Raw genomic sequence first — 25731 nt, forward strand, 5'->3', positions numbered from 1 at the left:
CTCAAAAGTTCTAAACTGAACAATCAACTTCTTGAGTGTCTATTGTGTGCAGGGCACTATATTAGGCATTTGAGAAAGTACAATATGTGTTGGAAAGCATAATCCCCGCCCACAACGAGCTTACAGTCTACAGAGAGAATGTCCCCATGATGGCTTATTAGGGCTCGGTGTTTCTAGGGATATGGGGAGAAGACCCAGGATGAATTGCCCATGATGGGAAAAACATGAGGACTGAACAGAGTCCGTCCCACATTTACATTACATTTGAAGGGTTCTTCTCCAGTATGACTTCTCCAATGATGAGTGAAGCAATCTTCAAGAGGTAAAAGCCCTAGACTTACCAGACAACCCCACCATCCATTAGCAGTGAGCCCCAAGGTGTCCTTCTCTCTTCCTTACAGTCTAAAATCAGCCCTACTGAAGGGAGAGAGCCAGAGCAGGGGGAGGGAATTGGGGATGTCCCTAGAGGTAGCAGCTGGAGAAAACTGTGCCAATGGCTTTGTTTCTTTCCCACTGGCTTCCCAGGGAATATCATTCCAATATTCTTCAAACAGATCATGAAACTGCCCTACACCAGAGCAGAGCCTTGTGATGCCCTCCAGGGATACAGCAATATTTTACAGGCCAAGAGGATAGGAACTAATTCCCACAATCGTTGGAACCCATTCTAGTTACTGATAAGCTGAGGCAAGTTTAATCATGGAAACTTGCTTGCAATTCATTCCACTGGACAGGCTGGGTTGACATGTCTATATGAAGGGCTTGGCTGGAGGGGAAACCAAGGGACCAAAATGAGTGGCAGACAATAGAAGAAATCATGAAAAACAGGGCCAGATAGGGTAGTCATATTAAGGGACCCTACTTTCAGGGATGGTTCACATAGGGTTTAGGAGAATTATTCTGATAACTCACAACAGTCTAATAATATAAAATCACTGAAATAATCATCAAATCATTTGGAAATCCTGAACACATCAGAAATTGAAACTAGCCAAACTAAAAATCCAGTCATCATAAGTCATGGAGGACACTTGGTGAGCTATTTCAACTTTTTGGTTTTTGTTTTTTCTCATGACTCTTGGATGATGAGACGACTATTTTAGGTGATTTGTAAAAAGGTATTTTCAATGAAGTACAGGGTGGGGAGCCGATACTACCATTTTCTAGAAAGACAGAGAAGCTTTCCTGTTTAACCAATTTTGTTTCTAAAGACTGTCTACAAAATTTATTCGTTTTACACAGTTTCAATGTTCAGTGAACATTTTCCATTGTCCAAAACAAAACAAAAAAACCCCCACCTCTCTATGTGTAGGCCAACTCATGCTTCACATTTCTAATCGATTCTGACCACTATTGCAGGCAACTATTTGGGGGCAGAGATACAAGGCATGCCCATCATTTCTGCTTAAGACCCTTCCCTCCCACCTGGCCCCCATCAGGCTGAGCCAGCCTCCCAGCCTAGCCGGCAGCCATACGTACAGCTCCCTCTGGAACCCATTAACCCTGCTAGGAGACCGGCTAGAAGAAATCCGTTGATGAACACTAGTGTGACCTCGTCCTCTCACAGGCCCAGGACTGAGGGCTGGGCCTCGTCTCTTTAGCCAGCAAGGACGGCCCTGGGGACCTTTTGATGAAGCAGCTGTAGTGACTCAGTTGGTCACCCAAGAAGAACTGTGGGATTGTCTTCTAAAAACAAAAAACATAGAGATGGATATTCATCCCAAAATCTCTCTCACCACCCTCCTCTTTCCCCCTCCCCCCACTGACACACACACACACACGCATGCACACACATTCATTTACCCCCAGATTTTTTTTTGAAAGAAAGAAATCAGTCAGTTATAAAAAGAAAAACGAAAACATCCTGCCCATGTCCACGTTGGCACACAGAGCAGCAAACACTCTTCAGGAACGGCACGGAGTTCTGATTTGGCAACCACAGGGATTTAGGAAGGCAAGTCAGGGAGTAGCCGTCTTTTCCCCCAAAGACACAGAGAATGTTTAGAAATCCCAGAACTCTGACTTTTCTTCCAACAGCAGGCTTTGGAGTTAAAAAGAACAGATCGTGAAAACTTCTCATTATAGTAATGGCTTCTGTGCAAGTTTATTAAATGTGATTTCCCCCCCACTCCCTCTTCTCTACTGCATTCAAACTGCAGCCAGTGTTCGGGTGTCACTGGTGAAATCCGCTGTTTGAAAAGTACAACTAGTAGGGAAAGGTGTTGAAGGCAACACTGTCTAATTAAAGCAGCAGTGACCTGACAGAAATGTCTTCTTTACAACATCAGCCTCAAGCATTATTTCGAGAACCTCCCTATTGCATTGTAAAAAAAAAGCAAAGAGGAAAAAAAAACATGCAATTCAGCGGCAAAGATGAAGGGCTGTCAATACAGTGGCATTAGAAAGCACTTTTGATGTTCTGTAACTAAATACCATTAAACATTTTCAGCTTTCCAAAGGATAATATCAGGATATCAGACAAGTGGGATACCCAGTAGAAAGGTAATGAGGTTGCTCTGTGGACTTTATTAATGAAAGTCACTGGAAAGTTGCCTTGCCTTGGGAACTTTTCCACGTCTCCCTCAGCCTCACAGGAATCTCTCTACCCTCTTCTCGTCAAGCCTCCCAGAGATCTCAATGAGTCCCATAACCTGCTGTTGAGTGGAGGTTCCCACTCCACTGTTTGGACATCCGCCAGGGTGTTTGATGCAAGCAAGTGGAGGAGATGGTGGTACAACGGTGGAGGGAAAGGACACAGAGAATGGAGCCCATTCTACATGGGGCAGGATGAAGTCGGCCAGGGATTGTGAGGTGAAAGGGAAGAGTGGAGGACCCAGGGCTGAGCCTCAGTAGGACCCTCACTGGCAGCAGGACTGAGGAAGGGAGTGGTGAACCCAGAGAGACAGTGAAGCAATGGGGAGAGAAAAGGGAGAGGACACTGAAGGGACAGTGCTCATGTCTGCCTGGAATTAGTTGCCACTTTGGAAATGGTTCACAGGATCACTTGCTTCTTAAAGGCAGTCAGGGGCCCAAACTTGTTCTACAGCTAATAGAAGAGGAATGTGCTGCTAATAATAATATTTGGTAAGCGCTTACTATTTGCCAAACACTGAGCTAAGCACTGCCCAAACTTGTTCTATAGCTAATAGAAGTGGAATGTGCTGCTAATAATAATATTTGGTAAGCGCTTACTATTTGCCAAACACTAAGCTAAGCACTGGGGTGGATACAATCAAATCGAGTTGGACACGGTCCCTTGTCCCTTATGGGGCTCACAGTCTCGGCCTCATTTTCCAGATGAAATCGAGTTGGACAGTCCCTGTCCCTTATGGGACTCACAGTCTCAGCCCCATTTTATAGATGAGGTAACTGTGGCACGGAGAAGTGAAGTGACTTGATCACACAGCAGACAAGTGGTGAAGTCAGGATTAGAACCCATGACCTTCAGACTCTCAGGCCCGTGCTCTATCCACTACCCTATGCTGCTTCTCCTAGCTCTCTACCAAAATTCATCTGGGAGGACTGGGCAAGGTCCGATTAGGTCTGGCATTCTGATGGACCCAGGAGTTTTCCCTTTGACCCCAAAGTGACGGTGACCCACCTCTTCATCTTCTGGTGCTCTGGAGACTGTCCTGGTGCCACACATTGTGTGGAGGGAATTATCCAACCAGGCAGACTTGCTGATCTGAGCTAAGAGATGGGATTGTGATTCATACTTCCAACAACTTGGGTCTTGTTCATTCAGTGTGTTGCCTGCCGTCTACACATAGGATGGTATAGGGTCAAGCTTTCCACAACGAGAATTCTTCCCAAGCCAGGTTTTAATAGGATCATGGCTGGGCTTATTTTTATCTTAATAAAGGCTCAGAGTCCTCAAACACTCCCTGTTAAAGGCTGTTTCATCTTAGGACTGAAAGGAATAACATAAATCCTTTAGAATCCTCCCATGACCTATAAAAATGGAAGACTCCTCAACTTAAACTGACCAATACTCTTGAAGGGGAGAATTATGGACATACAAGGACACAGCCTATAAGGATAAGAGGCAGGTGGCCTGATTGGTCAATTGGATCTGATTAGTTTCTTTCTTAGGGGATGGGTATTAATTTAAGGTTAGAGGGGCCATTTTTAAATTTGCAAGATTACAAAGCATGTAGATGTACCTGTTCATCAAAATTCCATAATGCCATAAAAAAGGGTGACCCTCTGAAGTCTGAAGGAAATGGATTCCAGATGAACAGGAGGGGAAATGTTAGCCTGTGCACGACGGCAGAGTCTCCTGATGATAATGACGAACAGGATTTCATCCCGAAAACTCAGGAGACAGCCTGTGTATAGGAGTTGATTGCAATGCTAGTGCCACATGCACTCACTCATTCCTGAAAGTATTGTTCCTACTGGGGTATGAAGTGGGTAGAAAGCACATGGAATTTAGTATCACAGACAGAAAATAGCAATTGATTCCAGAAATGGTCAGCTAAATTCAAGGATAATGGGTCCAAAATACCTTACAGAAGGAAAATTTTTGAAGTACCAAAGGGGTTTTGATAGATTCTTGTACAACAGGTCCATGATGGGTTGGTAGAGAGGGAGGAAGGGAGGGAAGGAAGGAAAGGATGGGGAAACATGCTCAGCCAGGAGAATAGGTCTCAACGAAAACAACCATCATACTGCCCTCTTAACACTGCAGCATGAACGAGGGAGACATAATATCAGGCTGGACAGATTATTGTCTGACTCAGGGGAGAAGCATTTTTCGTGCTCCTTCACTGCAATACCAGCTACCTCAAAGGAAAAGTGGTCTGGAGAAAAACTGCCAAAGGATTATAAAATTTTATACTGTTCCTAGTTTCATTTAAATCCAAACAGATATTGGAATGACATACTTCTCAAGTAAGTATTGTATAGATTCACAGGGAGTGATGTTAACAAACTGAGTCACCTTAATACCACCCAGAATATTTTGCTGTTTTTCCACAACCATCAGGGTATTCACCTATGAAAATAATTAAGAGAAGATTTCATGTAAAATTTGCCTGCTCCCATTTCGACAAAGGTACAACGTGGTAAGATATTAAATTTAAAACATCAGTAGAATTGAAGTTCCTATATGACTTCTTCTCAAAAAAAAAACCAGTCTACGAATATGAAAACAATTCAGGCACTAGGGATGGAGAATATCTATGTGACACTTTTAGGAAGCCTTTTGTACAAATTAAAATTCTATCTCCAGCAATGTCCGTAAAGAGAATATTTAAACTGCATTCCAACCTTGCCCACCGTGAGTAGTTATACCGTGGAACCATAAGGTTTTTCCAAGAAGATGGATTTCAAGCCTCTGAGAAGCTCAGTTTGAAGAAAATTACGGGGCATTTTATTAGTCCACAGCACAGCTGGATCTGCGTGAATCCCATAGTGCCAAAATAGGATTTGACAGGGAATTATGGCAGAATGGCTTTCAGAGATAACTTTCCTATGCTTCTGCATCAAGTCCTCAGTTCAGCAAGAATCGGCCCATCTGCTTTGCTATTCCAACCAGAAGGTGTGGCTAGAGTTCTTTTTCATTTACGATTCAACAACATGATGGATGGAAAAATCACAGCAAGTCTTTCTGGCTTTGCAAGCCAAATAAGGCAAATTAATGGGCTACATAATACTTACATTTGTGGAATAGTTTCATTTGTTTTTCCAAAACAAGTCCACAGCGACTGAAGACCCTAGTCCCCATAAACTCTAAGGAACAAGAATAGAGCTTCTGAAAAGCATAACATTTCTGTTGGTTCTTTAGAAGTACAGATAAAACTTTCCCTCTAATAATAATAATTGTATTTGTTAAGCACTTACTATGTGTCAGGTGCTGTTCTAAGTGCTGGGATGGATACAAGCAAATCAGGTTGGACACAGTCCCTGCCCCATGTGAGGCTCACAGTCTCAATCCCCATTTTACAGATGAGGTAACTGAGGCCCAGAGAAGTAAAGTGACTTACCCAAGGTCACACAGCAGATAAGTGGCAGAGCTGGAATTCGAATCCATAACTCTCACTCCCAGTCCTGTGCCTTATCCACTACACTATGCTACTTCTCTAAAAAGGTGCAGTGCCATGCCCTTGCACTCTTTTCAAAGAGAACCTATTTAACGAGTTGATGTGCTGAGAAATGTTAAGTAAACATGATCTTTACAGAAAATCAGTGTCTGCTCATTTGGATCCAAATTATATTTAAGCTTACAGATCTAGAATAATTCTCAGCCTAATGTTCAGTCAATTCCTGATTAGTCAAGCTAATAGGAGCCTGGAAAGACATGAATAATTAAAATCTATAGATATTGTCCAAATCTTAGTTTAACCAATGGAGTCAATTTTCCTTAGAAAAACATAAGGAAGGAAATGCCATTACTGGGTCAGACCGAAGGTCCAACTCTTCCACTCCAATATTGTCTCCATCGGTGCCAACCGGATGCTTGGAGGCACAGGGTGATTGATGGTCCTCTTCTTTGATATGCATCCTCCTGCGTACAGATGCATCATTTAACATCCATACCATTCCCTTGAGTAATTCATATGGCCCTCTTCTCCATAAATGTATCCAAACCTCTCTTGAAACTACTGCCATTTATGACCTGCACAACTTCCCAAGTAAATGAATTCCATCAATTGAACACCTGTTGTTGCTGTGTGGAGGAGTATTTATGTCTCGAACCTATCACTTTCAAGCTTCAGTGGATGCCCCAGAATTTGGGTGCTGTGGTATTTGGAGAACGAAGCTCAGGGACTTCAGAAAATAAAAGAGGCCTCCACCTCAAGCTGTGCTGGACAGCAGGTGACAACTGTTGAAAACTGGAAAGTATCACAACATTGGCGTCCCATAACTTGGAAGCGGTTTCTGAGTTAAGAGACACCTGGGAAACAATCAATGGTATTTATTATCAATCAATTGTATTTGAGTGCTTACTGTGTAGAGAGTACTGTACTAAGTGCTTGGGAGAGTACAGTGTAATAGATGCATTCCCTGCCACAATAGCTTACAGTCTAGAGGGGAGCTTATTGAGCGCCTCCTGGGTGCAGAGCATTGTACTAAGTGTTTGGGGAAAGCACAATACAACAGGGGTGATAGATGCATTCCCTGTCCACATGGAGGTTACAGACAAGAAGGGGAGACAGACATTGAAATAAATTACAAATAGGGGAAATGGCAGAGTATAAGGATATACAAAGGTTTTGTGGGGCACAGGCTGAAGTGAACATCAAAGTGCTAAAAGGGAATAGATCCAGGTCCATAGGTGAAGCAGAAGGGAGAGCAAGTAGGGGAATTGAGAACTCAGCTGCGGAGGGCCTCTTGTAGATTTAATTTTCAGATCGCTTTGAAGGTGGGGAGAGTGGTGGTTTATCAGATACAAAGGCGGAAGGAGTTCCAGGCCAGAGAAAGGACATGGGCAAAGGGTCAGTGGCAAGAGAGACAAGTACAAGAAACAGTAAGAAGGTTGGCATTAGAGAAGCTGAAGGTGCAGGTCGAACTGTAGTAGCAGATTGAAAAAGAAAGGTAGGAGAAGAGCTGAATGAGTGCCTTAAAGCCAATGGTAGGAAATCAGATGCTGATGGGCAAACGTTGGAGGTTTTTGAGGAGTGGGAAAACATAGGCTGACTTATTTTAGGAAAATGATCTGGGCAGCAGAATGAAGTATGGACTGCAGAGGAAGAGAGGGGACGCAGGGAAGTTAGCGAGGAGGCTGATGTAGTTGTCACGGAGGATAGACGTGCTTAGATAAGTGAGGTAGCAGGTTGGACGAAGCAGAAAATGGCAGACTCTAGAGAAGGTGAGAAGGAAGAACTGACAGGATTTGGTGACAGTGAATATGTGGGTTGCATGAGTGAGATGATTAGAGGGTAATGCCAAGGTTATACACATGTGAATCAGGGAGGATTGTGGTGTTTTCTACAGTGGTGGGAAAATCAGATGGGAAGATGAGAAGTTCTGTTTTGGACTTGAGAATAGAATGCAATGCCTCTGGAGCATCATCAGCATCATCAATGGTATTTGTTGAGGGCTTACTATGTGCAGAATACTGTACTAAGTGCTTGGGAGAGTACGATACAACAGAGTTGGTAGACACATTCCCCGCCCACAACAAGCTTACAGTCTAGAGGGGGAAATAGACATCAATATAAACAAATAATTAATAATAATTTACAGATACATCGAGCAAGAGGAAGGGGGTCAGGTGTGACCCTGAAGAAGTGTTCTAGGCTCAGGCAGAATTTGTGATGGTACTACTGGCCCTACTTGCCTCACGTTATAGCTCGAAGCCTGCTTTTCCATTGTGAGACCACAAATCATTACCAGGAAAGAAAAACACTTCCTGTCATTAGCCTGAAGAACAAAGTCCATCACTGTGAATTTGAGGAATAACTCCTGCTTCAAACACAGAATAAGACTTGCATTGCACCTTGGATAAAGAGCCAACCTAAAAGCCTTTCAAAAACTGATTTCATTCTTATGTCATTTGCAAGTGTAATTAGTAAAATTTATATTTTAATGATGATTTCCTCTGTTAAAGTGAAAGGTATCCCTTGGGGACAAAACAGCCATCAATAAAAATCAATCTGTAGTATTTACTGAGAGCCTATTAGTAACAATAATGATGGCATTTATTAAGCGCTTACTATGTGCAAAGCACTGTTCTAAGCACTGGGGAGGTTACAAGGTGATCAGGTTGTCCCATGGGGTGCTCACAGTCTTAATCCCCATTTACAGATGAGGTAACTGAGGCCCAGAGAAGTTACGTGACTTGCCCAAAGTCACACAGCTGACAATTGGCGGAGTCTGGATTTGAACCCATGACCTCTGAGTTCAAAGCCCGTGCTCTTTCCACTGAGCCACACTGCTTCTCAATTTCTAAGTACTTGGGAGGGTACAACAGAATTAGTATACATGATCCCTGCTCTCAAGGAGCATGCATTCTTGTTGGGAAGACAGATAGTAAAGTAAATTACAGAGGATTCCCCCTCTAGACTGCAGACTTTTTGTGGGTAATGAAAGTGTCTGTCAACTCTATTGTACTCTCCCAAGCACTTAGTACAGTGCTCTGAGCACAGTAAGAATTCAATAAATACTATTAATTGACAGTAAGTGGAAGCAAGACAAGAAATATATGTATAATAATAACGATAATAGAATTGTTAAGCACTTACTATGTGCCAGGTACTGTTCAAAGCACTGGGCAGATACAAGTTAATTGGGTTGGACACACTCCCAGTCCCACATAAGGTTCATGGTCTTAATCCCCATTTTACAGATGAGGGAACCGAGGCACAGAGAAGTTAAGTGACTTGCCCAAGGTCACACAGCAGGCCAGTGGCACAGCCTGGATTAGAACTCATGACCTTCTGACTCCCAGGCCCGTGGTCTAGCCACTAGGCAATGCTGCTTCTCTACATATCTCTCATCCTATCCCGACTGGATTACTGCATCAGCTTCCTCTCTGGTCTCCCATCCTCCTGTCTCTCCCCACTTCAGTCTATACTTCACTCTGCTGTCCGGATCATCTCTGTGCAGAAACGCTCTGGGCATGTTACTTCCCTCCTCAAAAATCTCCAGTGGCTACCAGTCAACCTACACATCAGGCAAAAACTCCTCACTCTCAGCTTCAAGGCTGTCCATCACCTCGCCCCCTCCCACCTCACCTCCCTTCTCTCCTTCTCCAGCCCAGCCCGCACCCTCTGCTCCTCTGCCACTATCTTCCTCACGGTGCCTCGTTCTCGCCTGTCCCGCCATCGACCCCCGGCCCACGTCATCCCCCTGGCCTGGAATGTCCTCCCTCTGCACATCCGCCAAGCTAGCTCTCTTCCTCCCTTCAAAGCCCTACTGAGAGCTTACCTCCTCCAGGAGGCCTTCCCAGACTGAGCCCCCTCCTTCCTCTCCCCCTCCTCCCCATCCCCCAAACCCTACCTCCTTCCCCTCCCCACAGCACCTGTATTTATGTATGTACAGACTTATTACTCTATTTATTTTACTTGTACATATTTACTATTCTATTTATTTTGTTAATGATGTGCATCTAGCTTTATTTCTATTTATTCTGATGACTTGACACCTGTCCACATGTTTTGTTTTGTTGTCTGTCTCCCCCTTCTAGACTGTGAGCCCGTTGCTGGGTAGGGACCATCTCTAGATGTTGTCAACTTGTACTGCTCAAGTGCTTAGTCCAGTGCTCTGCACACAGTAAGCACTCAATAAATATGACTGAATGAATGAATGAATGAATAAGTGCTATATAAGTACTAGGTGGTGTTAGGGTATGGTCACCACAGTGATTAGGAGACGCAGAAGTGCAGAATAATAAAATAATGGTGATAATAATAAGGATAAATAGTGTGTTAATCATTTACTCTCTGCAGAGCACTGGGATAGATAGGGTCAGGCCCAGTTTCTTTCCCATGGGGCGCACAGTCTAAAGAGGAAGGAGAAAAGGTATTTAATCCCCACTTTTAAAATGAGGAAACTGAAGCTCAGAGAAAGTTAAGTGATTCACCCAAGGTCACACAGCAGTCAAGTGGCCGAGTTAGGATTAGAATCCAGGTCCTCGAACATATAGGCTTGTGCTCTTGCCAATAGGCCATGATGCTTCAAAAGTGGCTACTAGGGGGATATGAACTGGCAAGATGAGAGATTAATTAGGGAAGGTCTCCGGGAGAAACGTACTGTCAGAAGGAAGCAGCATGGCCTAGTGGATAAAGCACCGGACTGGGAATCAGAAGCACCTGGGTTCTAATCCCAACTTCATTAAGCGCTTAGTACAGTGCTCTGCACACAGTAAGCGCTCAATAAATATGATTAATGAATGAATGAATCTCTTGCCTGCTGTGAGGCCTTGGGCAAGTCCCTTCACTAATCTGTACCTAAATTACCTCATCTGTAAAATGGGGATTAAGACTGTGAGCTATATGTGAGACAGGGATTATGCCCAACATGATCAACTTGTACCTACCTCAGCACTTAGCACAGTACTTGGCACAAAGTAAGCACTTAAAAACCATTAAAAAAAGAACTTTGAAGATGGAGAGAGTCACGTTCTACTGCACGTACGGGGCAGGGAGTTCCTGGCAGAGGTCAGAGGCAGGAGATAGAAGAATGAGGCACATTGAGTAGTTTGGTTTGAGGGACACGAAACCGGCTTCTCCAGTTCTAGCCACATGAACAATTTTTATATAATTACACATTGACTTCCCTCCTCATCCTCCAACTAATCAAAATCATCTCTGTAGACCAAATGAGTTACTGCATCCTTTTCCTGCCCACTGCACCTTCCCCCTGATTTACAGTCTTTTAGGAAAAGATAACTGAGACCGTATTGCAGAGTTAAAGTGACAATATGAAAAACTACAGCACTTTAGTCAACTGGCTTTCTCCCTATGAGGCTTATTCTATTGACGAGAAAATAAGCTCTGTCTCCTGTTAGCTCTTCCAGTGCCGAGGTAACAATGGTGGAGAGAGCTGGAAAATATTCCAAGATGCATCTCAACCGATGGACCTAAAACTGAAATTGAGCCAGATCGAGGGGAAATACCACCTAGGAGTAAAATGCTTAATCCCTTGAGGTAAATTAATTCTACTTTAGGCCAGAGGCCCCATTTGGCAAATTATTTTGAGAGTAAATCAGCACTAATTTACTTTGAATGGGTGAATACCTTCTCTCAGATTATGTTTTACCCTCTTTGTTCACCGAAGGGCTAGGTAGAGGAAGACCAATTGGAAGGATACTGACCAGCATCCTCAGCAGAGTAGGCAATGAGCTGGGAGATCAGGCTGGCATAAAGGAGGGAACTGGATAAGACTTATAGATTAGCTCTCTGAAGAGCCTCTAGGTACCAGCCCATTTTTATTTAAAATTAACAACTGAAACGATGAATTTGTATTTATATGTATATTTATAGAGCACTCACTCTATCTCTCTCATTCAACCCACATCTTTAGTCTGACTAAATTCCTGTCGGTTCTACCTTCACAACAACCCTAGAATCCACCTTTTCCTTGCCATTCAAACTACTATCACACTAATCCAAGCTCTTATCCTATCCCACCTTGACTACTGCATCAGCCTCCCTGCTGACCTCCCTGCCTCCTGTTTCTCGCCATTCCAGTCCTTACTTCACTCTGCTGCCCAGATCATTTTTTTTTTAAAAAAAGGCTTCAGTCCCATCTCCCTACTCATTAAAAACCTCCAATGGATGCCCATCCATTTCTGCATCAAAAAGAAACTCTTTACCGTCGGCTTTAAGGCTTTCAATCAGCTCTCCCTCTCTTATCCTACCCTCACAGCTTTCCCACTACATCCCAACCCTGCACTCATCACTCCTCTAATGACAATCTACCCACAGTACCTTCATCTCCTCTGTCTTCATTCATTCAATCACACTTACTGAGCACTTACTGTATGCAAAGCACGGTACGAAGCACTTGGGAGAGTACAATACAACAACCAATAGATACATCTTCTGCCCACATCAAGCTCACAGCCTAGAGGGGGAGGCAGACATTAATATACATAAATAAATAAGTTACAGATATATACATAAGTGCCGTGGACCTGGGAGGGAGGATGAATGAAGGGACCAAGTCAGGATGATGCAGAAGGGGGTGGCATAAGATGAGAGGAGGGCTTAGTCAGGGAAGGCTTCTTGGAGGAGGAGGCTGCCTTACCCACACCCTTTCGCTGGCCTGAAACTCCCTTCCCCTTCATATCTGACAGATCGCCACTCTCCCCACCTTCAAAACCATCTTAAAATCACATCTCCTCCAAGAGGCCTCCTCCATCCAAGCCCTCATTCCCCCTATTCTCTCTCCCTTCTTTTTCTTTTATGCTGTTGGATCTGCACCCTTTAAGTACTTTGAAATTCACCCCAACCCCTTGCCCCACAAGATTTACATACATATCCTTGTACTCTCCCATTTCTCCTATCGCTAGTTTATTTTAGTGTCTCCCCATCTAGACTGTAAGCCCCTTGTGGGCAGGGAATGTACTTACCAACTTTATTATATTGTACATGAGAAGCAGCATGGTATAGTGGATAGAACACAGGCCTGTGAGTCAGAAGGTCATGGGTTCTATTCCCAGCCCTGCCACTTGTCTGCTGTGTGACCTTGAGCAAGTCACTTAACTTCTCTGGGCCTCGGTTACCTCATCTGTAAAATGGGGATTGAAACTAAGAGCCCCACATGGGACAAGGGACTGTGTCCAGCCTGTTTGCTTGTATCTACACCAGTGCTTCATACAGTGCCTGGCACATAGTAAGCTCTTAACCAACATCATAATTAATTAAATTACTCTCCCAGTGCTCTGCATACAATAAGTGCTCAATAAATGCCACTGACTGATCGATTGACTGAGGAGTTCTAATTAGGTCTGAGGGCACAGAGAATCCTTGAGGCAAATTTGGGCAGATTCAAGTGACTTAAAATGAATTGTTTAAGGGTCATTCATTTTGTGAAGAGCTGACCCTGCTCCACCGGCCCCATCCACTCCCTCCAGGACCCGGAAGGGTGATCATCTCAAAACGCACTAACACCCTCAGAGTAGAAGACAACAACATTAAAGGCTTTATATTCTCTGATTCAGCAGTCTCTGGCACTGTCAAACAGTAGAAGTGAGCAAAAGATCATACACCCCTCCTGAAACAAGCACTCCAACTCAAGCCTAACCCCTCCTGGCCTGCAAGGTAACATTCAGGCCAAGGAATGGTATGTGATGCTTTCACCTATCTTAGCCACTCTGATGCCTGACAGAGGACGTTTGGGTAGGGAGTTCCAGCCAACTCCAAGTCCCAGTGATAAATTACCACCAGACCCTGCCTCCCCACCTCTCCATTTCAGCCCAGACTGTACCTCTGCGAGAGAGCTTCTGCAAGATGGTCCTTAGATGCTGAAGGAAGGAGGGTGAAACTTCATATCGGTAGACGTCTATCACAGGCACCCGCTGGCATCGTCCAAACACTCCATCTGCAGAAAAGGATCAGGGAAGAGCAGAGAGGTGGGGGGGGGGCGGGGGAGAGAGATGCATCATTCTCCATAAAAGTAAAAAAACATAAGCAGTCATTTGCAATACACCTTAATCACATGAGGTAGGCAGCCTTGAGGACATGGTTTTAAAAACTCATCAAAGGGTCATTAGAATTTTGAAATTTTGAGAAAGAGGCAGTGCATTATTTAAACAAAGTGGTGTACTCTGGAAAACAGAAATTAGGAGTGGGGAAAGGAAGAAAGAACAAAACGCAATAGTCTGGTGAGGAAAATACTCTTTTTCTTTTCTTTTGATTTTTTTCTTCCTTTCTGTAATTTCCTGCTCTTGGTTTTCAAATCTTTTGATTTGCAAGTCTCGGCTCCTGACAATTCAGGGACACAGACACACACACATGGACACACACACACACATATGCCAATAACATTTGGTGTTGGGTGCGCTCCAGATGAAAAGCGGAGCACCAAGAAAATATAAATATTAATTTGGTGAAGCCATGAGGATTTGTTGAAATATTTTTAATGCAAGCGCCTTGTGTTAGACGCTGGGAAATGAGGGCTGAATCCATAATGCCCAGTGAAGCTTACTTCAAGTAGTGCTCTCTAATGAATGCAATAAAAGGGAGCTGCTCGCAGAACAATGAGATATTAATGGGGCCTAATTTATTTAGCTCTATTCCATTTGTCTAAAATGACAGACTCTTCTCATCAACGTCTTTTCAAACCACACCTTCTAATTAATTTAGGCCCTAATTAGTCTTTATTTGGCGAATTGTTCATTTTGAGACAAGCTTCCTGTGGGGGGTTCAAACATTCAAATTACCTTCCTTTCTTACACACAAAAGGCTAATTCAGAGACTAGGTGCTTCACACACAGTGCGGCCATCTGCAGTTTTAGGTCTCGGGGAGAAAGGGAAAAATGGTTTCGTTCATTGTTCGGGACTGTTTCGCTGCATCCAGTCAGCCAGAGAGAGCCATTCAAATGCAACAAGTTTAATTAGCAGAAATACATTCTGCATCGTGCCGGGTTGACTCAGTAATTACTGGTCTGATATCACATATATGCTCAAGAAGCCCAGCTCCACCTGATTAGCAGAAAACAACCTTAAGTACTGCAAGCACCCCATTGATTTCTGTGGGACTCTGCCGCGGCCAGAGAATACGGAAAGATGACCGGCCCAGCTGCTCAAAGGTGGCAGACAAAGCTTTTGCGACAGAAGAGAAACCAAGAGCCATTTCCTTTTTCAATGCCAGGCTACTCTGCATTGTCCTGGCTAGACAACAAGTGCCTCATTGAAATTAATGCAACTGCAAAATAAAAACAAAATGTTTGCCAATGGCACTTGCAAAGCTTTTTTTTTTTACTTCATTCTTAGTAGGCAGAGCTTGCACACACACACACACACACACACACACACGAATTTCCCAGAGCAGCTACTTTTTCTGAAGAGTAGTTTGTGATCGCGACACAAGATTTTGATATTTCTGTAAATGTGAATATGTACCTGAAATTCTGAATGTATTTGTGGGCTGTGTGGTTAAGCTACCTATTTATCAGGTTAGAGAACGCTGGTCTGAAGCCTGGCTCCGAGCTAGCAGGGGATTTGCATCTTTTCAGTCTGGTGCCATGTAAAATAGGCAGGAAATTGAACTGAAAACCACCAACAGTTATAAATGGGAGGTGGTGTAAGATGAATGAATGCATTGCAGCAAGAAGGGAGCAGTGAAAGCCCTATGAGACAGGGCTGTTATGGATATTCCATAACTATATCTCTCCTCCAAGATCTGAAAAGTTTAAAGTCACATTTCAAAGAAAGCTATACCAATTTACTTTCAAAAACAAGCACCAGAATAATAATGTCCAATTCACTCCAAAACATAAAGAAATCTATTTCTTTTTGACAACATTACATCACAAATGTATTTGGGATGAATTTTGAAAATGCAGTGGAAAAATTCCCAAACATTTATGTGTAATACATTATAATCCTTTACCTCATAAGAGCTCAAACACTGAAAAATTATAAAACATGCATTTTGTTTAAATATTACTGTCCACCAAAAAAAACCCAATGAAGTTTTAAGTTCTACAATGATCCTAATATAAAATAACTAAATATTGCTTCTCCTTCCCTATCTTAAAGGGTGAATTTATGGTAATAGTTTGTAAATGTTATGCCTAGTGCAACTGGAAATTATTAGAACACAACTTTCATGAGTTGAAATTTACCCAGAAAGAGTTTTTCCCCCAAAAGAATTAAATACCAGAAATAGTCAAAAGACGACAATAGCATCTATCAAGTAACACAAGGTACAGAGCACTATACTAGGTGCTTGAAAATAACGTTATGGAGATATACCAAGTTGCCTCTCAAAGCCATCAAATTCACTGTCAAGCTTGTCCCTACCACCACAACTCTCAGGAGCCTTCAATTGGCTAAATCCTTCCAAATCTAACATGGTCTCTGTCAGAGTATGCCCAGTTGCTCAAAGTATTTAGATACAGAAAGAAGTGAGAAAAAGAATGGAGTGAGTGAAACGAAGAGATAGGGAAGGGGAAAAATGTGTTAATCCCAGGAATTAATTTACTGAGAAAGTCTTAAAGCAGACTTCTGAAATTCTGCTAGCTATTCTTGGTAGTCAGATGAGGGAAGTACTCAGTCCTCAATGGTCTTAAGTAGGGAAGTTCTGTCACTTTAATGATAACCCCTACATGTACAAAATTCAATTTTGAATACAACAATTTCCAACAAAATTATGGTTTTAGGCTCAAAACCAACCATCTCACCCTTGCTTAACTACCCTGAAGTGATGCAAACACAAGATGAAGTATATCCCTCTGACCTATTCCTCACTCTTCCTTTTGCACCATTATAGCCTTCTCTCAATTATCTGTGCTGGGGAACAGGGACAGCACTGATCAATGAAATCCACAGATAATGCAGAAACCCATTTCAGCCAATAGATTCATCCTCGTCACCTCCCCAGATCATCTGCCAAAGCGGCTAACAACAAGACACATCAACTGACATGAGTTGACTTTCTCTTTCCCTGAAAAAAGCCTGTCCAGAGTCCCTCTGTAGAGCAACTGTCTACCATTTTGTTCATTTTGCTTCAGCATCACTAGAAGATCAGTGGGACAGCACAATATCCCCATTTTCTTAGGAGAAATCAGAGTGAGAAAGAACCTGTCAATCAATTGTACTTATTGAGCACTTAATGTGTGTATAGCACTGTACTAATTGGGAAAGGACAATAATAATAATAATAATAATAATAATAATGGCATTTATTAAGCGCTTTCTACGTGCTAAGCAATGTTCTAAGCACTGGGGAGATTACAAGGTGATCATGTTGTCCCACGTGGGGCTCACAGTCTTAATCCCCATTTTACAGATGAGGTAACAGAGGCAAAGAGAAGTGAAGTGACTTGCCCAAAGTCACACAGCTGACAAGTTGCGGAGTCGGGATTTGAACCCATGACCTCTGACTCCAAAGCCCGGGTTCTTTCCACTGAGCCACGCTGCTTCTCCCAATGAGTCACGCTACTTCTCAATACAATACAAACAGTTAGTAGACATATACCCTGCTCACAAGGAGGTTAGTCCAGAGGAAGAGACAGACATGACTATGAACAACAAAATTATAGATTTGTATGTAAGTGTTGTGGGGCTGAGCATGGCGTGAATAAAGTGTACAAATCTAGAGGCTGTGAGATTGGCCCAAGAGAGCCAGATAGGAAGAGTATGCTGAAGGGGTCAGATCTTCCCTCTATCACTTTCTTCTCTTTGGAGACCATGCAAAGTGGCCAGGAATCCAATCTGCAGCTCCCCCATGAACGGCAAGAGGAAGCCAGAGTTTTCTATAAGAAAAAAATGGTACGGGAAGGATCTAGGCTACCTCAATTGGTGCCTTTGTCTCATTTGAGTGAAGGGGTAAAAACAGGGCCAACAAGCAAGTGCTTAGAACAGTGCCTGGCACATAGTAAGCATTTAAATACCATAATTATTATTATTAAATCATGTGCCTGGAAATCTCTCTAACACACAAAAGGAATTCAGCACAGTGACATAGGCAATTATCATGCAGACAGGCCCACCAACACACACACACAAACACACACACAAACACACACACACACACACACAGACATCAGAGACAGAAATCACCTAGTTTATTAGGTGGGGGGCGTGGGGCAATTAATCACAAACCTATTCCCAATGGGGAGAGGGGCATAAAGCCTCCAAAATGAGATCACTGCTCTACCTGGGTCTCGGTGGGCGACTGGTTATTTTGGGTGCCTTTGGTTCATTTGTACTGTTTCTGCAGCGTTGTGGTCAAGTCTGAATCGCCCTGTCCAAATGATGGTGTGTAACAGTTGTCCTGAAACAACGCAGGAGAGCCGGCCTTAACTCGCCAAGCTTACAAAGCGATGCATAATCCCCAGGACCACCCTGCATCCACTGTGGCTGCTTCTAGGACAAGAGGTTAACCACGCTCCTTTCTGCTTTTCCACAGACAATGAACTTGGGCCGCACCCTTAGATTTCAGGGAGAGAGAAAGGAGAAAGCGGCCTGGCGGATCCTATTTATGAAAAGTCACCGTTCCGCGCCAAGCGAGAGAACAGGTGATTCCATTTGAAAAGAGCTCCAAAGGACTGTGCCTTGGGAGTGTGTTAAGCAGTGACGGATTTGACAACGGGGCAACATTTTGAAAGCCGGGCCCAGTGCTTAGAAAGAGCAAATGCGGGCGAGTCGCAGAAGAGCATTTCCCAGAGAAAGTCCTGCTCGTAATCGCTGAAGCTGTTTGCCATACCTGCAGCATTTTAAGTAGTCATTAGTCCATAGAGAGAGGCGCCTTCCTAAGAAGTAATTTCATTTTTAAATCGGATCCACCGTCAATTCGGCTGTCCCCTTTTCTCAGCAAAGCTCAGAAGGGCTGGGTGGCCTGCCATATAGGAGTTACAACAGTGGCCCCTAGTGGGCATCTCAAAAATCACACGCTGCCGGAGAGCGGCGGTGCCCACGTCAATCAATCAATCAATCAATCGTATTTATTGAGCGCTTACCGTGTGCAGAGCACTGGACTAAGCGCTTGGGAAGTACAAGTTGGCAACATACAGAGACAGTCCCTACCCAACAGTGGGCTCACAGTCTAAAAGGGGGAGACGGAGAACAAAACCAAACATACTAACAAAATAACAAAATAACAAAATGTCACTGTGTGATGGCTGCGTGTTGTGCATGAACCTGGGTGCGCAACCACGTTTTTTCCTTCATTTTCAGAAAGCAAAAAGCCCCCATATGCTGTAGCTCCTCGTGAGTCAGATCGTCACGAAAAGTAACTCTCTTCCTCCTTTCCCACGGGGCCATCATTACTAATAGCAAATATGTAGTGAGTGCCTCCAAGGCCTTCAATTAGTTCCATTCTCATTCGGCCACCAGGATGGCCTGCTATTCCCCCCAGGGAAAATACAATCCATGGCATTGGCTATGGATGCGTGGGATCCATACCTGTATATATTATATAATATAATATATATTATATATATTATATAATATATACATATAATACATATATAATACGTATTTTATACATGTATTGTATATTATTATATTTACTATATAATAATTATATATGATATAATATTATATTGTATATTACCTGTATATATGTATATATGTTTGTACATATTTATTACTCTATTTATTTTACTTGTACATATCTATTCTCTTTATTTTATTTTGTTAGTATGTTTGGTTTTGTTCTCTGTCTCCCCCTTTTAGACTGTGAGCCCACTGTTGGGTAGGGACTGTCTCTATATGTTGCCAACTTGTACTTCCCAAGTGCTTAGTACAGTGCTCTGCACACAGTAAGCGCTCAATAAATACGATTGATTGATTGATTGATTGATTGATCCATGAGCCCGCTGTTGGGTAGGGACCGTCTCTGTGTGTTGCCAACTTGTACTTCCCAAGCGCTTAGTACCGTGCTCTGCACACAGTAAGCGCTCAATAAATACGATTGAATGAATGAATTTACTCAGCTCCAAGTATAAGAATGGCCCTCCTCCCCAAGACTAAACCTGAATGGCCATATCATAAATGTTTACAAATTGCTCTCCCACAGAAGCCAACACTGAGGGGTGGCGGGGGGTGTCTGAAACACCAGGATTCCTTTGCTCTCTCCCAGTTTGCAGGTGTGTTTACCTACCAAACCCCATCACCCCAGGACAGCTGCTGCTAATACCCTAAATCCAGACAGGCCTTGTGAGAAAAATGGTTTCTGGGACCACAGAAGCCCTTTCCCTCAGACATCTCTGGGGCCAGTCTTAATAAGCCATTCAGACCATGACCCTCTTCAGAGACAGGGATTGCTGGAGGAATGTGAACAGCTTAGGCTCTAATCAAACTCGTGGATAAACAGATGCCCTATTTACTAGGAAATTACTGAACATTTTTAACTATTTCAGCCTATCCACCGAGCAGTCCAAAAGTGGGCGTGAGGTTCCATCGACTGAGACTTTCCCAAGAGAGAAGGGCTCGGTCAGTCTCGTGTTCCCGGCACCTCACTTGCTTTCTTAAGAACCGTTTTAGCGGTCTGCTCGGTGATCAATGACAGACAGAAAGGATTGCACTGTCTTAAGGTTTGACAGGCAACAGGCTACAAGCTCCCAATTCGGAAGGTAATGATTTTTCTCCTCGCTGAATCACGCCATCTCTGGTTCATCATATCAGCCAGGCAGACAGACAACAGGCCAAGAAGGGGAAACCAAATAGTAAGCCAACTCTCTGCTAGCGGGCATCGTGGCTGAGGCAAGTACAGCCCAATGTTTTCTGACCAATCGGCTAAATGGCGGCTGGCAGTCAGGAAGGAGTGTTTCATGGGTAGATGAGAACTCTAAGCATCCTTCACTTTGGCCACACACTCCTCTCACCAGTGGAGAGAGAGACAGATCCTATCCTCAGGAATGGCTCATCAGTCTGGGCTTTACAACCAGATGAACTAAGGCCACAGCTTTCAGGCTTTGGGAGCCACTCCATCCACCGCTAATGGTTCAATGACCAAAGGAAAGACACTGATGTCCAGGGATCTGGCACTTAAGTCAGGAGAACGCTAGAAAAATCAGGGTTCCTGGGATAACTGATCTCACAGTGAGCGGTAGTGACTACATCAAGCCCTGAGTTTAAACAGCTCTTCCAGGACAATGTGGCACTGTTTTTCAGATTACTTCTTCAGGTGCATTGAAAGGCCCCCTGTCACACTAAGGGAATTTCTTCTCCTTTAGTGGGGAAACCACTAACATTTGGTATATGCAAATTCACTTTCTTTAGCTGGCTGGGAAATGGGTAGCTCACACCCACATCTTCCCCTGCTCCCCCTCTCTCCAGGCTGTCTGAAGTATTGAAAATGAGCCAGAATTTCAGCAGTGATTCTTGGAGAGGCTATGCAAATCTGACTGAGCACAGGTGGGGTTGGGGCTGGGGGGAGGCAGGGAGGGACTAGAATATTCTTGGAGACCCTTTCAGCCCTACATTTCAGGGATTCTGGGATTTGAAGAAACACAATTCAGTTCCTTGGGTGCACCTTTTAATTAACTGAGTGAATTTTATTAACTTCAATGAATGAAATGATAATTACAATAAAGGCCAAAAGTAATTTTGCAGTTAAAAAAATTGGACTATATTACTCCCACAATCAGTACCTGGATCAACTGATAGATGTTTGAGAAATATGCTAAGGAAATAAGAGGGGCCTTTCCCTCCAGAAGCTTGCAATTTAATGGATGAGGCAGAAGTCATAAAAGACAAATTATACCATGAATTAAGAGTGTTCCGGGCCACAACCAACCACAAACCCACAGTGTTGAATTCTTTTGATCTCTGAATCTGCGGTTATTTTCATGTCTGAACTAATTAATGCAAACAGTAGCAAATAGAAAATTCAATATAATTACTAATCACAATTCTAAGATCTAATTAGATAGGTTCCAATCAAAGAAGGTCACTTAGGATTGGTTGAAATGGGCAATTTGGGGTAAATTATGAACTCAGAGAGGTCAAAAAGGAAAGGGCAACTTGGGAATCACAGAAGCCATAAGTAAAATTCAATCAGCAAGAACGTGGGCAAAGAGGATAACCAAAAGGAGGTATATTTCCTTAAATTCAAATTTAATAATTATAATGCATCAGAATCCATCTTCCCCAAAGTCTTCAATCAGGTGGACTCACACCATGATAGTCAAAGCCAGACTGCTGGCAGCTAGTGCTGATCAAAGAGGGAATGGGTTCAAACATTTGCACCTGTCAGCAAGATCAAATTAACTTTCCTGAGCACTGGGCTAACAGATTGTTGAGGGAACACTCACAGCCCAAGGCTCATCCCCTAAAGGCCCTGGGATAATCCAGCCCAGTTTATCAGATACGAGAAAGGTAAAAGCAGCGTAGCTTAGTGGATAGAGGACGGGCCTGGGAGCCAGAAGGACCTGGGCTCTAATCGTAGCTCCACCACATGTCTCCTGTATGATCTTGGGTAAGTCACTTAACTTCTCTGTGCCACAGTTACCTCATCTGTAAAAAATGGGGATTGAGTGTGAGCCTAATGTGGGACAGGGACTGTGTTCAACCTTATTAACTTGAATCTACCCCAGGACTTAGAATAGTGAGTGGCACATAGTGAGCGCTTATCAAGTACCATAATTATTATTATTGCTAGGGGACATTTACTCTGGCTTAGAACACCCAAGTCCTGTGAAACCAGTTGTGACATTTCACATGCTAAGCCCCCACCTTACCCTTCAATAGGATGGCCACTGGCAGTACTCAAGAATACCAGACAACCCGATGCTCTCCTTCCCGTGACCCTCCTCCACACCCACAGCCCTGGGCAGGAGTCAAGGCAGTTGAAAACCGGGCAAATGACAATCTTACCCATCACCCTTCCAGGCTGAACGACTCTAATGGGAATACACACGGTCCACAAATCTCCCAGAGAACAATCTAAAGTAGAAACAGACTCAGGAGAGAGTGCTCTCCTTTCGGTTGCTGTATGCATGACTAGCTCTGATTGGGTTCAGCCCCACACTGACTGTTCTCCTTGGATGAAACGCAGAGTCTTATTAGCGATGCCTTTTAAAACCTGAGACACACTCTGAATGCCTGGGGGTTAATGAGAAAAAACAACCTTATGGCCTGTCCCTAGCCCTTTCTAATAAATTACAATTTCTTAACTTTGGGCTTTTAATGTGATATCTTAATCAGAGCAAGAGTGGGAGGGGGAAGGCACTTGATAAGGATTGACAGAAAGCTCTTTGAAGGGCAGGAGGCTGCCAAGACTACTGAAAGAGACGGCTATCACCGGATCTACGGAATATTTGAGGGAAGGTGGAAACTGCCTACTGAAAAGCACCAAAAGGAGGGGAACAAATGAACTAGCTAGACTGTAAGCACTGAGATCAGAGGTCATGTTTCCTCATTCTGTTATACTCTCCCCAGTGTTTAGGAAAGTGCTTTGCACAGAGTAGGTGTTCAAGATTCACTGCTGGGAAAGAAGCTTCCACTGGTTTCCAAGGGTGCTGAGAGGCAACCCAATTCACCACCCTCACACAATCCAAACCATGAAAGGACAAGGAGGCATGGCTGGGGATCCACTACTGAAAACTTCAGGATGGGTCATTACTGAGCCAAAGGAAGGGGGAACCTAATACAGGGAAATCCTTATTAAGAATGAATATGGCTGACAAAGGAAACCACAGTGGAGAATCAAACATACCATACCAAACACTGCTCTTTGGTTTGATGATAACACTGCTGATAGTGAGAGTGTATCCCTGGATGTTTTACACTGAGATTAACTTGCCCCCTTTGTCCATGAAAATACAGCAGTGAACCTTTTCTGGCTACTTGCATTCAGGTGACCATTGCTCAGACCACAGTGGATGAGAGGGGACAGGTTTGACTTAGGGCTAGCAAGATAGATGCCAGAGTTGTTATTGTTGTCGTGGCGCTAATTCTCATGGAGCCGTCCACACACTCTCATCCTGTCCCCCATGACCAGCAGCACACATTGAGAGAGCACATGTGGTTCCAGAAGGGGATAGCTCTGAGATCTCAACCTCAGCAGCCACCACTGTGCTCTCACTTATTTTGTATTCCATCTCTGTGTATGATACACAGAATATCTTCGGAAGAATTAAGGAAGTTTTTTTTTTTCCACTTCCTGGCAAAAAACAAAACAGGAGAAAAGCTAAGAACAAGAAATGAAAAACAAAACACAGCAGCAGCCACAACATTCATTCATTCATTCAATCGCATTTATTGAGCGCTGTGTGCAGAGCACTGTACTAAGCGCTTGGGAAGTACAAGTTGGAGTACAAGTACAACACACATACAGCTGTCATCCACAGCACTGGAAAGACCAGAACTGGAGCAACAAAGCAGGGCATACACAGGCCAGGGTGGTTGCTTCAGAGGCAGGGAGGCCTCTGGGCAGATTTAGAATAACTGTTCCAAGAAATGATATGACTGCAAAAGCACCCCTTCCAACAGCCACCACACTGATGATTAAAGGCTTTCTCCCAAGTGAGGTGCAGCTACTCATGGTAGACCAGAAGGACAAGAGAGTCCAGGTGGAGATGAAATATGGCTATCTGAAATGATTACCAAGAAAGGTCAACCTTCCTGGGAAGACAGAGGGATTTTGGTAATCAACAGCAAGCATAGGCAGGGGTAGCTGCCATTCGGTCTTCAGACCTGAAGATCTTTGGAATAAAAGCCCCTTTTACACTGTATTGTCTGCTGAAGCATTCTCATATTTTCCAAGAGGCAGCAAGCTGTACTTCAGCTATTTCACAGATAGCAATTATGTCCTTAGCCAATGCCAACACGATGTGCCAATTTCATATCCTGGTGCTGGCAAGGCCTTGGTTGGATAATTAGACAACAGCTGTGACTGGGTATCTCTTCTCGGGGATTTAAAATTTTCCCTTGAAATGAAAGCGTGGTTGACGCACAACCATTATCCAGTTTTCTTCCTTATACAAACCATCACTCTCAGTCAAGTGGAGTAGTCCTGATCTTGGCAGCACCAGGAATGGCTTGGAGAATCAGTGGCTCTGGGAAAGGGTTCTTCCCCTCTAACTCCTCTTCGGGCCATAGGGGAGTCCAACACAGATTGTGCCTCCCACCTGATTCTGGTGTGAACCCAGGCAATAAGCCGCTTCACAAGACAAAGCGTTTTTTGTTCTAGCTTCCTAGAAACTCAGGAGCCTGGTAAAATCAATCAATCGCATTTACTGAGCTCTGAGAACATAACAGATGAAGCGCAGTTTTTTCATGCCTGCTTTGTTTTCTGGGGCATGTGTTTGAGAACCCCAAACTTTGTTAAAGGATTCTGCCTTGTGTCCAAGATCCCTTGCTACTCCAACCTGGGGCTTCTCTTTGTGCCCCTGTTTTGTCCATGCCCATGTCTCCCCATTCCTCAAGAACTTCCAATGGTTGCCCATCCACCTCCATATCAAACAGAAACCCATCATCATCGGCTTTAAAGCACACAATCAACTCGCCCCTTCCTTCCTCACTTCACTAATCTCCAACTACAGCACAGCCCACACACTCCACTCCTCTAGCACCTCACTATGCCATGATCTCATCAATCTCATCACCGATCCCTTTCCCACATCCTCCCCCTAGCCTGGATCTCTCTCCCACTCCGTATACACCA

At 43.7% G+C, this 25731-nt stretch overlaps 1 protein-coding gene across 1 annotated transcript in view; it reads right to left on the reverse strand.

The window, feature by feature from the left end:
* Window positions 1–25731, reverse strand: part of PTPRN2 (protein tyrosine phosphatase receptor type N2) — a 661085-nt gene that overhangs the window by 616315 nt on the left and 19039 nt on the right. Inside the window, exon 2 of the mRNA XM_038755516.1 lies at window positions 13879–13992. Coding sequence (XP_038611444.1) covers window positions 13879–13992 — 114 coding nt within the window. The remainder of the gene's footprint in view (window positions 1–13878; window positions 13993–25731) is intronic.

This window comes from Tachyglossus aculeatus, chromosome 13 (assembly GCF_015852505.1).
Source record: "Tachyglossus aculeatus isolate mTacAcu1 chromosome 13, mTacAcu1.pri, whole genome shotgun sequence".
Lineage (NCBI taxonomy): Eukaryota > Metazoa > Chordata > Mammalia > Monotremata > Tachyglossidae > Tachyglossus > Tachyglossus aculeatus.